We start from the raw sequence: 13,751 nt of genomic DNA, 5'->3' as shown, positions 1-13,751 counted from the left end.
GATTAATTATGTGAGAATGTAGCACCAGCCACACAACCTTATTCTTTGGGAATACGTGAGAGACATTTCCCTCCTCCAAGGCAATAATGATAAACTTGACAATAGATGTCTTCTGCAGGACATGGGTGACAATAATTGAAACTGCAACAAAATTAGTCTCTCATAGCAAAAGGATTTGGGAATGGCAGAAAAGAAATAGTACTTAAATGTCAGAGGAAAGGTGGGCATGTTTTATTTTGTGAAAAGCAAACCTGGGAATGGCTAGCAAATATTGTATTATGTCAGAGGGCAATATAGACAAATAGTTAATTTAGTGTTACTTGACTTTTCTAACTAAAGAGAGAGAGACCTGGTAGGTAAAGGGGTGGTATCACCTACTACAAAGAAAAATCATGCTTTCTCAATTTTTCTCTATATCTAAGTCATGGCTCAGGTCCAGAGCCCTTGAGGAAGGATAGCAACAATTCCACAAGTATACAGGATAAATATTCCCTCAAATTTTTTTCTAATGGAACTTTAGTCACTTTACAAGAGTTACTGTGCTTTGGAAAAACAGTGGACACCCAGACTAGCACTTTTGGGATGTAGCACTTAAAATCATATTGATACCAAAAGCTTGAAATGCTCTCATGGTCCTCAAGTTAAAAATGGGAGCTTTTAGGCTAGATGCTATATAAAGTTTCTGACTCAGTCTGTCTAAGAGAAGTCCAGCAGGTTCACTATGGTGTTATTTCTCTGAGTCCTGAAGTATATAACTGGGATGAACATACTTAGTATCTAGCCATGCACTCACATTGTCTAACTGACCTACAGAACAAGACATTATGGCAGGAAGGGCCAAGTGACGAAGTGGAACCCTGACTAAAATAGTAATAAGATGCAGCATAGCATTCAAAAGTTAAGAAATTAACATCAACACTAAAGACTTACAGGAATTGTGAGTTATCCCCATCATATCCTTTTTAATTCATCTACATGGCATAAACAAATCAGATTATAGGTGATTATAAACTTGGGCAAAAGGTAAACTTCAAGTGCAATGCTGTACCAGTTATGATTTTATTGCTGGAAGAAAGCAAGAAAAGCAGTCTCACTGCCTGAGGCCATAGGGGGTCCCACCAATTTAATGACAGAATTATGTATGTGTTCATAATATTATGTTCTTTTCTTAAATAAGACTCCAAATTGTAAAAGTTTCAGGTCCTGTGTAACAAAGATTGACCTCTGAGAATGGGGAAGTAATCTAGTACTTTAACCAATCTTCAATTAGTAAATTAATTAATCATTTTATTTGAGTTTTAACAATAAAAATACATTATTATACTATTTGAATAATTTAAAATAAAATTAAAAATACATAAAACAAATCCTCATTCGCAATTCCATTTTCTAACATACTTGGTACGGAAACTATTTTCCATAGTGTATATATTACTTTAAATTTTTTGATAAAATGTGAAACCATAGTGTTCACCACACACATCCTGGGATTTGTTCTTGATTTTATGCCTTGACAAGGAAAGGTGTTCATAATACTTTGTTAAAAGGGGCAGAGGTGAAGCTGGTTACAATGTGTGTGATAACTCCTTTTGTGTTTATGGATAATGATTATACAAACAAAAGGATTGAAACAATATTCAAACTATTAATAGTAGTTATCTCTGAAAAGTGGAATTATTCAAAGGTGGAAGGGATTTCCTCCATTTTTTAATATTTCTAATTTAAATTATCCCTGTCTTATAAGCAAAAGTATTTCTATTAAAAGTACAGTAGAAATAAGGGAGAAGTGAGGATATGAGAAATAAAGAGGGAAAGCCAGCATCAAGTCATGTAGCAGGGGAGGAAATTAAAAGGGCGATATCTGAATTAGGATGCCAGGAAGTGTTGGGTAGTGATGGCTACTTTCCAGAACTAAGCGGGGCTCTGTAGCTATTGATGATTGGAATGGAACTGAATATGCAGTGAAAATAATTCAATGTAATTTTTTTATCTAATAAAACTATCTTTCTTTTCTTCACAGACATTATTTTCTTCGTATGACCCATAAAATAGTATTTACTGATGAATTTGAGTATATTGGATACATTGTGATACTAATGAATATGTTCCTTATTGTAATTTCTTGGGTACCCACATTAGAAGAGATCTATCATACTGAAATAAGACACTGTTCCTACTTTTTTCTTGCATTGTACATCCTGGAGACCCTAGTTAAGGTATCTAAAGTGTGTGTGTGTGTGTGTGTGTGTGCGTATTATATCCAAGAGGGAGATTTCCTAATTTCATTTTTCAACACCAGCTATAGTTTTCTAAAAAAGTGTATGAAATTTTCTTCTACTTCTCAAACAAATAAACTTCAGTTTGTAAAGGTGATATTTAGGGTAACTCAATAGAACATATTCACACTTTAAGAACTGATTTTGTATTTGTAAAAGTAAAGTTTAAAATAGTGTGTTTTAAAGAGACCCAGAGTGAGTTTTACAGGTATTGGCAGTATTCTTAAATTCAGCAGGGTAGCGAGCACTTGGATGTTGGTTTTGTTAGGTATTTTTATACCAAATAAATAAATAAATGGGTAAATAGATTGATAGATACTCAATAGAAGATAGATACTTTTATACTAAAAAGATACTATAATCTGATTTTTAAATCCACTATAAAGGTAGTTATTAAATAGTGGAAATATGCACCTGCAAATTGACAACAGTATTGTGTCATATGGTCAATATAAAGTATTTTAGCCAGAAAATTTTAATAGAAGAATTATACCTGATATTTGGACAAAATAAATGTCTCAAATTTTTAGTGGAAACTTTAAATGCTATTATAGAGCCATGATGTTGGGGCGGGTATGGAGTCACAACTGGTCATATTGAATGTAATAAGTTCCAAGTTAGTTAGAATGACCATCGGATATTTCATATGTTTTTAGAGAAAATAAAGCAATTAATCTTTAATTAGGGTTAGTTATATGGCGAGGATGGAAGTGAAGAGTTCTCTAGAATATATAACATTTTGCAGTGTACCATGATTGGTAGAAAGAGCACAGAGCTGTGATTTAGCAAATTTGGTCCTGGCTTTGGTTCTCTCTGACTAACTGTTCACAAGGTCACTGAACTTCTCCCATGTTCAGTTTTTTTCTTCTATAAAAAGTCAAAGTTGGCCAAATTTAATCAATAAAAATCCCTCTAGCTCTATTATTTTTTGTACTCTGCCATGTTTAAGCTACTGTCATAGCCCCACAAAGCCATAACTCCCTTCAGTTAGGCCCAGTTATGGCAGCACTGTACTGTACAGACATGGCTGTACTTTGCAGCTGAGAGGATACTGCCCACTGTACAACCCTGTTTTTGTCTCCCTCCTACATACCTCAAGACTCATCTTCAATGCCCAATTTTCCAACTTGCCCTTATTTACCATTTCATCTACCCTCTTTTCTGTTTAGTTCAATTCTGTTCCTTGTATAGTGCCTTTTAAAATATCCATTATATTTTATAACAATAATAAAAAATAATCACCTATGAAGTGCCAGTGATTTTGATTGTAACGTTTCAAATCTTTAAATTAACCCTTTAAGATAGCTATATATCATGCCTTGCATTTTACATATGAGAGACCTGAGTCTCCGATAAATTGTGTAACTTGTCTAAAGTTGCATAGCTAATGAATAATAGAATTGGGGTACAACCCCTCAAAGTTATCGTTCTTTCTAATAAACAATATTGCCTTAAAATTTCCTCCCTGTATTTTCAGCATTTCCCCAAATACTCTTCAACCTATTCGATGAATGGGTCTTTTGAAACTTCCTCAGAGGGAGGGTAATCACTGTTCTTCATCTGAGAGCCAGAGGTGGCATTACCTAAACCTCTATTCTTTGAAAAACTTACATTCAGCAAACCTCTATTTCTCTGAAGCCCACACTATCCTTTCAAAGCAAGTTCTTCCTCTCTTGTAGCTATATTCTAGTGACAACCTCAAGATAACTCCTTCACACTTCTGAATACTTAGTGTTTGGATAAAGTCTTATTCTTTACACCAGTCCTTTTAAGTTCCTAAGAGAATTACCCAATGTATACCTGTTTCAATAAGAAAGAAATTAGACATCTACAGAGGCTAAATGGTGATGTGAGCAGGAATTCACAAGACCAGGATCTGGTCTTGTGCTTTCTAGATTCAGACAATGAATTTCCTCAGCCTGGCAAAATGTGAGCAGACGCATGGAAAATGACTCTACCACTCAACACATAGGAGTCCGTTTATAAGCATGCATAGCAGTTTCTTAATTTATAATAGAGCATATGCTTTCCCTGGGACATGAATATGTCTGCCTCCTACACTTTCTTTGAATCATGATGAGTAGAGGGATCAGGCTGTTAAAAGAAGACAAAGTAATCAAAATTACAAATCAGTATCTTAAGTAGTATAATAAGGGACTACACAGGTTCTGTGTGGGGAGAAACAGGAGTTTCTTACACAGAATAATAGGGCCAGGAAAAAAAGGCTTTCAAGGGTAGTAGATGCGTTAGTTGAATTTTGAATAGTGACTAAAGGTCAAAGTACTCGGAATGTGGACCATAAGTACTTAGCGTAATAGACAAGAACAAGGGACAACAGAGTCAACAGTGTGACACACACAAGGAGCATAATTCCCAATGACTCAAGTTTAGGGATGGCTTAGTCGAGGTGGATCTTGGAGATATGTTAAATTTGTGTGGAAGATAAAGAAAATGAGACAGGAGACAGAGCCATGAATTAAATAGTAAAGGGCTTCATAGGCCATGCTGTCTCTTCACCTCCCTGGCACCAACTACCATTCATAGTCTAATGATACCTATACTCAGGTCTCCAGCTCAGATTTTATCTAAAGGCTCAGTCTACATAGATAATATCTGATTGGATGTCTCCACCCAAATACTATGCAGACATCTCAAACACCATATTCAAAATAAATATAATTTCTCCAAACCTACTCTTTCTTTAAAATTCCACAGGAAACTCAATTTCCCAGTCTCATATCCACACTAATTTTGATGCCTCCCACTTTCTTAGGTAGATTTTTAATAAACATTTTAAAATAAAGAAGAATGAATTAATAAACAAATAAAATGGGTATTTTCAATATTTTTCTCTTCTGGAATAGATACTTAAGTGTTTTAACCATTTAATTTCAATTTTTAATTATATTTAGTTTAAAATATGATCACTTACTACTATTTCAACAAGTAGAGTCTTAAGGTAATCAGAGAAAAACCTATCTGTTCATGTTTTAGTTATTGTGGAAAATGGTATAGTAAAAGCACAAACAAATAATATACTATAATTTCTTTTTTAAATCAATAGATAGCAGCAATGAGGAAGGAATATTATTTACAGACCTGGAACCTAACTGAATTAGCAATTACATTAGTTGGAATCCTGGAGCTTATACTATTTGAGACACAAGTTATTAGTGAAACTTTCAATTTGGATCCATTAGAGGCCTTTTTTAGATCTATTCAACTTCTTCGCATACTACGTGTTTTGAAGGTAATAAACTATTAAATTATGTAATTTCAAATTTATTTTGACAGTTTTATTTATTTATTTATTTATAACTTTTTTATTGTTGTTCACTTACAGTTTCTGCCTTTTCCCACCTCCCTCCCCTGTTTCAACCTCCTCTCTTGATATTGTCCATGTGTTCTTTATAATTGTTCCTATAAACCTTTTGCCCTTTTCCCCCATTATGCCCTCCATTCTCCCCTCTGGTCACTGTCAGCCTGTTCTCAATTTCAATGTCTTTGGCTATACTTTGCTTCCTTGTTCATTTTGTTGATTAGGTTCTTGTTAAAAGGGAGATCATATGGTATTTGTCTCTCACTCCCTAGCTTATTTCACTTAGCACAATGCTCTCCAGTTCCATCCATGCTGTTGCAAAGGGTAGGAGCTCCTTTCTTTTTGCTGTATAGGATTCCATTGTGTAAATGTACCATAGTTTTTTTTATCCATTCATTTACCAATGGGCGCTTAGGTTGCTTCCAGCATTTCACTATTGTAAATTGTGCTGCTATGAACATTGGGGTGCATAGGTTCTTTTGGATTGGTGTTTCTGGGTTCTTAGGACATAGTCCTAGCAGTGAAATTGCCAGGTCAAAAGGCAGTTCCATCTTTAGTTTTCTGAGGAAATTCCATACTGTTTTCCATAGTAGTTGCACCAGTTTGCAATCCCACCAACAGTGAACTAGCGTTCCCTATTCTCCACAACCTCTCCAACACTTGTTTGTTGCTTTGTTTATGATGGCCATTTTGACTGGTGTAAAGTGGTATTTCATTATGGTTTTAATTTGTATCTCTCTGATGGCTAGTGATGCTGAGCATCTTTTCATATGTCTCTGGACCCTCTGTATGTCCTCCTTGGAGAAGTGTCTGTTCCAGTCCTTTGCCCATTTTTTAATTGGGTTGTTTGTCTTCCTAAAGTGGAGTTGTGTGAGTTCTTTATATATTTTGGAGATCAAAACCTTGTCTGAGGTATCTTGGCCAATATGTTTTCCCACATGGTTAGTTCTCTTTTCATTTTAATGCTGTTTTCTTTAGCCATGCAGAAGCTTTTTATTTTGATGAGATCCCATTTGTTTATTCTTTCCTTTATGTCTCTTGCTCTAGGGTACATATCAGTGAAAATATTGCTGCATGGAATATCTGAGATTTTCATGCCTATCTTCTCCTCTAGGACTTTAATGGTGTGACAACTTATATTTAAATCTTTTATCCACCTTGAATTTATTTTTGTATATGGTGTAAGTTGGTGTTCAAGTTTCATTTTTTTGCATGTAGCTTTCCAGCTCTCCCAACACCATTTCTTGAAGAGGTTATTTTTGCTTCATTATATGCTGCTTCCCCCTTTGTTGAATATTCATTGACCTTAGAGACTTTGGTTTATTTCCATGCCCTCTATTTTGTTCCATTTGTCCATGTGTCTGCTCTTATACCAGTATCAGGCTGTTTTGATTACAGTGGCCTTGTAATAACAGTTTGATACCAGGTATTGTTGTTCATCCTACTGTGCTCTTCTTTCTCAAAATTGCTGCAGCTATTCAGGGTTGTTTATGGTTCCATATAAATTTTTGAAGTGTTATTCCATATCTGTGAAATATGCCATGAGTACTTTAATAGGGATTGCATTGAATCTATACATTGCTTTGGGTACTATGGCCATTTTGATGATGTTAATTCCTCTGATCCAGGAACATGGTATATGTTTCTATTTGTTTGTGTCTTCCTTAATTTCTTTTCTCAGTGTTGTATGGTTTTCTGAGTACAGGCCTTTTACCTCCTTGGTTAGTTTTTTCCTAGATATTTTATTTTTCTTGTTGCTATATCAAATGGCATTTTTTCCTGATTTCTGTTTCTGATATTTCATTGCTGGTATACAAAAATGCGTTTGATTTCTGGATATTGACTTTGTATCCCACTCTTTTGCCAAATTCATTTATTAGGTCCAGCAGTTTTTTTATGGAATCTATAAGATTTTAGAACTTACCCGTCATTGGCTGACTGATCAAGTATTGGGTGCTAGTTATGGGAAAAGAAGCAGAAGCGGTGCTTCTGCCAGGGAGATAAGCTTTGTCTCCTCAGTGGCTTATGGTCCGAAGGTTGCTCACTCAACCTTAGCCATGAGGGGGTTATAGCTCCTGAAACCAGGCAGGGAGGCTCCCAACAGTTTCCAGAAACTTTTTGATTTCTTCCTTGATCTCATTCTTGATCCATTCAGTTTTTGATAGCATGCAATTCAATCTCCATGAGTTTGAATGTTTTTGAGTTTTTTCCTTGAGGTTGGTTTCTAGTTTCAGTCCCTTGTGGTTGGAAAAAATGCTTCATATGGTTTCAATTTTCTTGAATTTGTTGAGTCTTGTTTTATGTCCTATCATGTGGTCTATTTTTTAAAATGTTCCATGTGCATTTGAAAGGAATGTGTATTTTGCTAATTTGGGATAAAAGGCTTTATATATATATATATATATATATATATATATATATATATATATATATAAATGTTCATTTGATCTAGGACATTTTTCAATGCCACAATATTTTTGTTGATATTTTGTTTGGAAGATCTATCCATTTTTGACAATGGGGTGTTAAAATCCCCTACTATAATTTTGTTGCTGTCAATGTCTTTCCTGAAGTGCTCCAAGATTTTCTTTAAGGGTGCATATATATTTACAATGTTTTTGTCTTCTTGATGGATTCTTCCCTTGAGTATTATGAACTGACCTTCTGGGTCTCTTTTTATGGCTCTTTTTTTTGAAGTCTATTTTGTCCAATATGAGTATTGCTACCCAAGGTTTTTTTTTATTTATTTCCAGTCCATTTGCTTGGAATATTTGTTTCCAGCCCTTCACTTTCAGTCTGTATAGGTCTTTTGTTCTGAGGTGGGTCTCTTGTAGGCAGCATATGTGAGGATCATGTTTTCTGATACATTCAGCTATTCTGTGTCTTTTGATTGGAGCATTTAATCCATTTACATTTAAGGTTATTATTGATAGGTACTTATTCATTGCCATTTCTTCATACATGTGTTGCTCTCTCTGTCACATTTTTCTTTCCTTTTCTTAACACAGTCCCTTAAGCATCTCTTGCAGAGCTGGTTTGGTGGAGGTGTATTCTTTTAGACTTCTTTTGTCTGGGAAGCTTCTTATTTGGTCTTCCATTTTAATTGAGAGCCTTTCTGGATAAAGTAGTCTTGGTTGCAGGCCTCTGGTTCTCGTTATTGGAATATTTCTTGCCATTCTCTTCTGGCTTGGGATGTTTCCATTGAGAAGTCAGCTGCTGGCCTTATCAGTGCTCCCTTGTGTATTACTTCCTGTTTCTCCCTTGCCACATTTAAGATTCTCTCTTTGTCTTAGAATTTTCCATTTTAATTACGATGTGTCTTGAAGTGGGCCTCTTTGGGTTCCTCTTGATAGGGACACTTTGTGTTTCCTGGATTTGTGTGACTTTTTCTCTCATCCAATTAGGGAAGTTTTTCATCATTACTTTTTCTTTTCTTTTTTAAAAATATGGTTTATTTTTGATATATTTTATTGTATGCCATTACAGTTGTCCCATTTCCCCTCCTCACTCCCCTCCACCCTGCACACCCTCTCCCACCCACATTCCCCCACTTTAGTTCATGTCCATGTGTCATAAGTTCTTTAGCTTTTACATTTCCCATACTATTCTTGCCCTCCCCCTGTCAATTTTCTGCCTACCATCTATGCTACTTATTCTCTGTACCTTCCTCCCTCTCTCCTCCTCCCACTCCCCTGTTGATAATCCTCCATGTGATGTGATCTCCATTTCTGTGGTTCTGTTCCTGTTCTAGTTGATTGCTTAGTTTCTTTTTGTTTTTGCTTTAGGTGTGGTTGTTCATAATTGTGAATTTGCTGTCATTTTACTGTATATGTTTTTTATCTTCTTTTTCTTAGATAAGTCCCTTTAACATTTCATAAAATATAAGGGCTTGGTGATGATGAACTCCTTTAACTTGACCTTATCTGAGAAGCACTTGATCTGCCCTTCCATTCTAAATGAAAGCTTTGCTGGATAGAGCAATCTTGGATGTAGGTCCTTGCCTTTCATGACTTGGAAGACTTCTTTCCAGCCCCTTCTTGCCTACAAGGTCTCTTTTGAGAAATCAGCTGACAGTCTGATGGAAACTCCTTTGTGGGTTACTGTCCCCTTATCTCTTGCTGCTTCTAGGATTCTCTCCTTCATTTTTACCTTGGCAAATGTAATTATGATGTTCCTTGGTGTGTTGCTCCTTGAATCCAACTTCTTTGGGACTCTCTGAGCTTCCTGGACTTCCTGGAAGTCTATTTCTTTTGCCAGAAGGGGGAAGTTCTCCTTTATTATTTGTTCAAATAACTTTTCCACTTGGTGCTCTTCCTCTTCCCCTTCTGGTACCCCTATAATTCGGATGTTGAAAAGTTTAAACTGGAGGTACCTAAGTTTTTCCTGATTTTTTGAATTCTTATTTCTCCATTCTTTTCTGTTTGATTGTTTCTTTCTTCCTTCTGATCCACTTTATTGATTTGAGTCCCAGTTTCCTTTCCATCACTATTTGTTCCCTGTGCATTTTCCTTTATTTCACTTAGTGTAGCCTTCAGCTTTTCATCTAATTTGTGACCAAATTCAGCCAGTTCTGTGAGCATCCTGATCATCAGTGCTTTGAACTGTGTATCTGATAGGTTGACTATCTATTGGTTGCTTAATTGTATTTGCTGTGGAGCTTTGATCTGTTCTTCTGTTTGGGCCATTTTTTTTCTTGTCTACTCTCACCTGTTATGTATGAGGGATGGAGCCTTAGGTGTTCACCAGGGCAGGACAACCCAGTTGCTGGGTTGTGACAGTATATGTGGGGGCAGGGTCTGAGAGGGAACAATAGCACTTTCTCTTCTCTCCGTCAGACTTCAGTCCCTTCTGCCACTTCCCCCAAGCAAACTGGGCCTTTCTAGTTCTAACTGCTGTGTGGGTAGGCTTGTGTACTCTAGGACCCTGTGGGTCTCTTCAACAAACTCTTCTGTGAGGCTGGGATTCTCTCCCCAAGCCTCAACCCCCACAGGTGTTTTCAATCAGTGCCCCAAGGCTGTATTTCCCAGTGCTGGGACCCTGGGTTGCACACAGTGCCTCACATCACAATCACTGCCTTGCTGGGTCTATCAGTTCCTACCCTGTGCCTGGGGTCTGCCAGTCACTGTCTATGGGATCAGGGTCTACCTGCTGCAGTCTTGTGCACCCAGGATGCCTTATGTGCCTGGTCCCACCACTCTGAGTGCCGTGCCCCCTCTCTGCCCGGCCACCCGACTCTACCTCTCCTACCAGTCTGGGTGAATGTGTCTATTTTAACTCCTTGGTTGTCCGACTTCCATACAGTTCAATTTTCTGTCAGTTCTAGTTGTTATTCTGTTTCTAAATTGTTGTCCCTATCTTGGTTGTGCAAGGAGGCATAGTGTGTCTACCTATGCCTCCATCTTGGCTGAAAGTCTCATCATTACTTTTTCAAATCTATCCCTTGCTCTTCTTCTTCTCCTTCTGGTATTCTTATTATAAGGATATTGTTACATTTCATGTTGTCTTGTAGCTCCCTTACCACCTCTTCTTTCTTTCTGAGTCTCTTTTCCTTTTCTTGCTCTAACTGAGTGTTTTTTTCTACCTTGTCCTCCAACTTGCTGATTCAATTCTTTGCTTCATCCAGCCTGCTTGTAATTCCTTCTAATATGTTTTTCATTTCTGAAATTTTATTGTTCATTTCTTCCTAGTTTTTGTTTATAGTTTCTATTTCCTTTCTCATGCTGATGTAGTTCTCACTCAGTTCCTTGTAGTTGTCTATGAATTCCTTGAGCATCTTTATAACCATTAATTTGAATTCTATATCTGATAGTTTAGTTACCTCCATTTTGTTTAGCTCTTTTAGTGGGGAGTCTTCCATTTCTTTTGATTGCATGTTCTTTTTTTGTCTCCTCATTTTAACTGACTCTTTTTGTTTGTGTCTGTGCTTCCTGATGTTTTGCTTTGCTAGGTGTCTTTGTAGGGTAAACTTCTATGGTCAGAATTCTATGAGGTTCAGCATGTGTTCTCTTTGACCTCCTTGTCTGGATGCTCTAGATTTTCCCTTCTTTCTGGTTGTGTGGGCTCCCTTGTTGTACTTGGGTTTTTACCTTTTGGTGGTTCCTTTGTTAGTGGTTTTTCTCCTCCAGTAGGTATACTTATGTTCCCAGTTCCCACCTATTCTTGTTGTGATAAGTGGCAGGGCGTAGGAGAAATGGATCAAGACAGCAGGAGAGTATTATATGAGATTTAAAGTACCAGGAAGTAGAGAATTGATAGGAGATTCTTTGGATAAGTATAGTATTAACTGTAATATTTCACCCAACTGGCCACTTTTTTATGAAATGTGAAAGAGAGATAAGACTCTTATTAGAGGGGAGGATGATTGTGAGCTGAATCCAGAAAACAGAATGCTTGTGCAAGGTTAGATGATGAGATATAGTGAGATTAAAGGATGGAAAGTAGGTGAAGTGTGAGAGAGAATAGAGTTAACCACAACAATAATAATGCTAAAGATGAAAGTGAAGTGGGTTCAGATCATGGAGGGTTCTTGTATAGTATGTACAATTGTATGGAACTACAATTATTTACAATAGTACTGGAACAGCAATAATATGACAAGAAATATATGATTTGGATAAGCAAAATAGAAAGTACCTGATCAAGAGTTGTGTGTTATTGGAACAAGGGTGAAGTGAAAGAAGGAAAATTAAAATAAAGAGAGTAAGGAAAACCAGTCAAACAGTGCAATTAAACAGGGAAATAAAATGAAGAAAACTAAACATAAGGAAGAGAAATAAAAAATACTAATAAAATAAAAGTAGCAAAAATAATGACAAGATAATAATAATACACATACAAAATAAAATGCCAACTCTATGGTTTAACAAAGTGACATTTGTCTCAGTTTCTCAGTTTTGGGGGTTAACCTTGTACTCCCCATTTCAATCTGTCTCTAGACCCTTTGTAACTCCATGTCTTACTGTCTCACTTGGAGGAAGAAAAAAGTGGAAAAAAGAGAGAGGATCCAAAAAGAAGGAAAAAAGATAATAATAAGCCTCCTGCTAACTTTAAACATGTTCAGCAAGTTCTGCTGGTCTTCCTAGATACCACAGGAAGAGGGGGGCTGAGCTTTGCTTTTCTCCCTTCCTATAGTTTTGAAAGGATGGGGACCAGGTCTGGGTCACAATATTCACAGTTTCCCAGCTGGACCTCCAGCCCAGGTCCTCCACGAGCCACCAGGCTCAAATCAGCCACTCAGCTGCTCACAGCATGAGTCAATCTCAGGTGCAGAGCCCAAGATAAGCGGAACAACAGTTCTGCTCAGCCACTCACTCTGGGTGTGCAGTGCGAGATAAGCGGGGTGCATGGTTCTGCTCAGCTACTGCCTCTGGGTGCATTGTTCTCCTTAGCCACTCTCTCTGGGCATGTGCAGCTGAAATCACCTTTGGGGTGAGCTAGCCACTGCTGGAGAGTTCCTCACAAAGCAGCTCCCCACAGTTCTTAATAAGTGCACAACTTTTCACACAGCCCAACTTTCCAACCAGTCTGGTGAGTATCTGAATCGGGGCCTGACATGAGCCAACTCCTCCCTTCTATAGGTGTGTCTGGCACCCCAATTTCTCTGGTGCTGGCGTCCATGGTGCCAGTAGATATGTACTGCCTCTGTGTATCTCCCACTTCATCTCTATCCCCCCACAGACCTCCAGCCTCCAGGTCCCTCCTGGTGCCGGGCTGCCTCCCTGCTCTGGTAGGGAAGTGAGCTGGTGATCTAACTCTTGTCCCCATATCCTGCAGCAGGTGCCAGGCTGGGTCACAGCAGCCTTGGTCCCTGTGTAGATCCCAGGGACATTCCCATCCCAGCACAATCTCCTCACCATCTGTTTTTCAATGTTCTCTGCAATTTTTTGCCTCCAAACTTCATATAAGCTTGGATTCCACTGGCTGTTCACTCTGTTCCTCAGAAGATCAGCTAGGTGTTCCGGCTGGACACAGGGAAAACTGGGCTCTACTCCCACTTACCTCGCCACCATCTTCCAACCTCCCAGAGAAGTCTATTTTGACAGTTTTAAAAAAATGTAAACTAAAATAAGTTGACTAGTTTTATGGCTTCCACTTCTGTTGGACTGATGTTTATATTTTAAATTTTAGATTCTTTTGACAAATTAAGTTATATGACA

The 13,751-nt window shown here is 37.5% G+C and overlaps 1 protein-coding gene across 1 annotated transcript in view; it reads left to right on the top strand.

Moving 5' to 3' along the window:
- SLC9C1 (solute carrier family 9 member C1) overlaps positions 1-13,751 on the top strand; it is a 101,148-nt gene that overhangs the window by 59,979 nt on the left and 27,418 nt on the right. Inside the window, exons 15-16 of the mRNA XM_028504510.2 lie at positions 2,021-2,216; positions 5,341-5,526. Of these exons, the coding sequence (XP_028360311.2) occupies positions 2,021-2,216; positions 5,341-5,526 (382 nt within the window). The remainder of the gene's footprint in view (positions 1-2,020; positions 2,217-5,340; positions 5,527-13,751) is intronic.

The sequence above is a fragment of the Phyllostomus discolor genome, chromosome 2, assembly GCF_004126475.2.
Source record: "Phyllostomus discolor isolate MPI-MPIP mPhyDis1 chromosome 2, mPhyDis1.pri.v3, whole genome shotgun sequence".
In the NCBI taxonomy this organism is placed as follows: domain Eukaryota; kingdom Metazoa; phylum Chordata; class Mammalia; order Chiroptera; family Phyllostomidae; genus Phyllostomus; species Phyllostomus discolor.
Note: the sequence above shows the minus strand (reverse complement) of the source record. Positions and strands in the feature narration are given on the sequence as shown.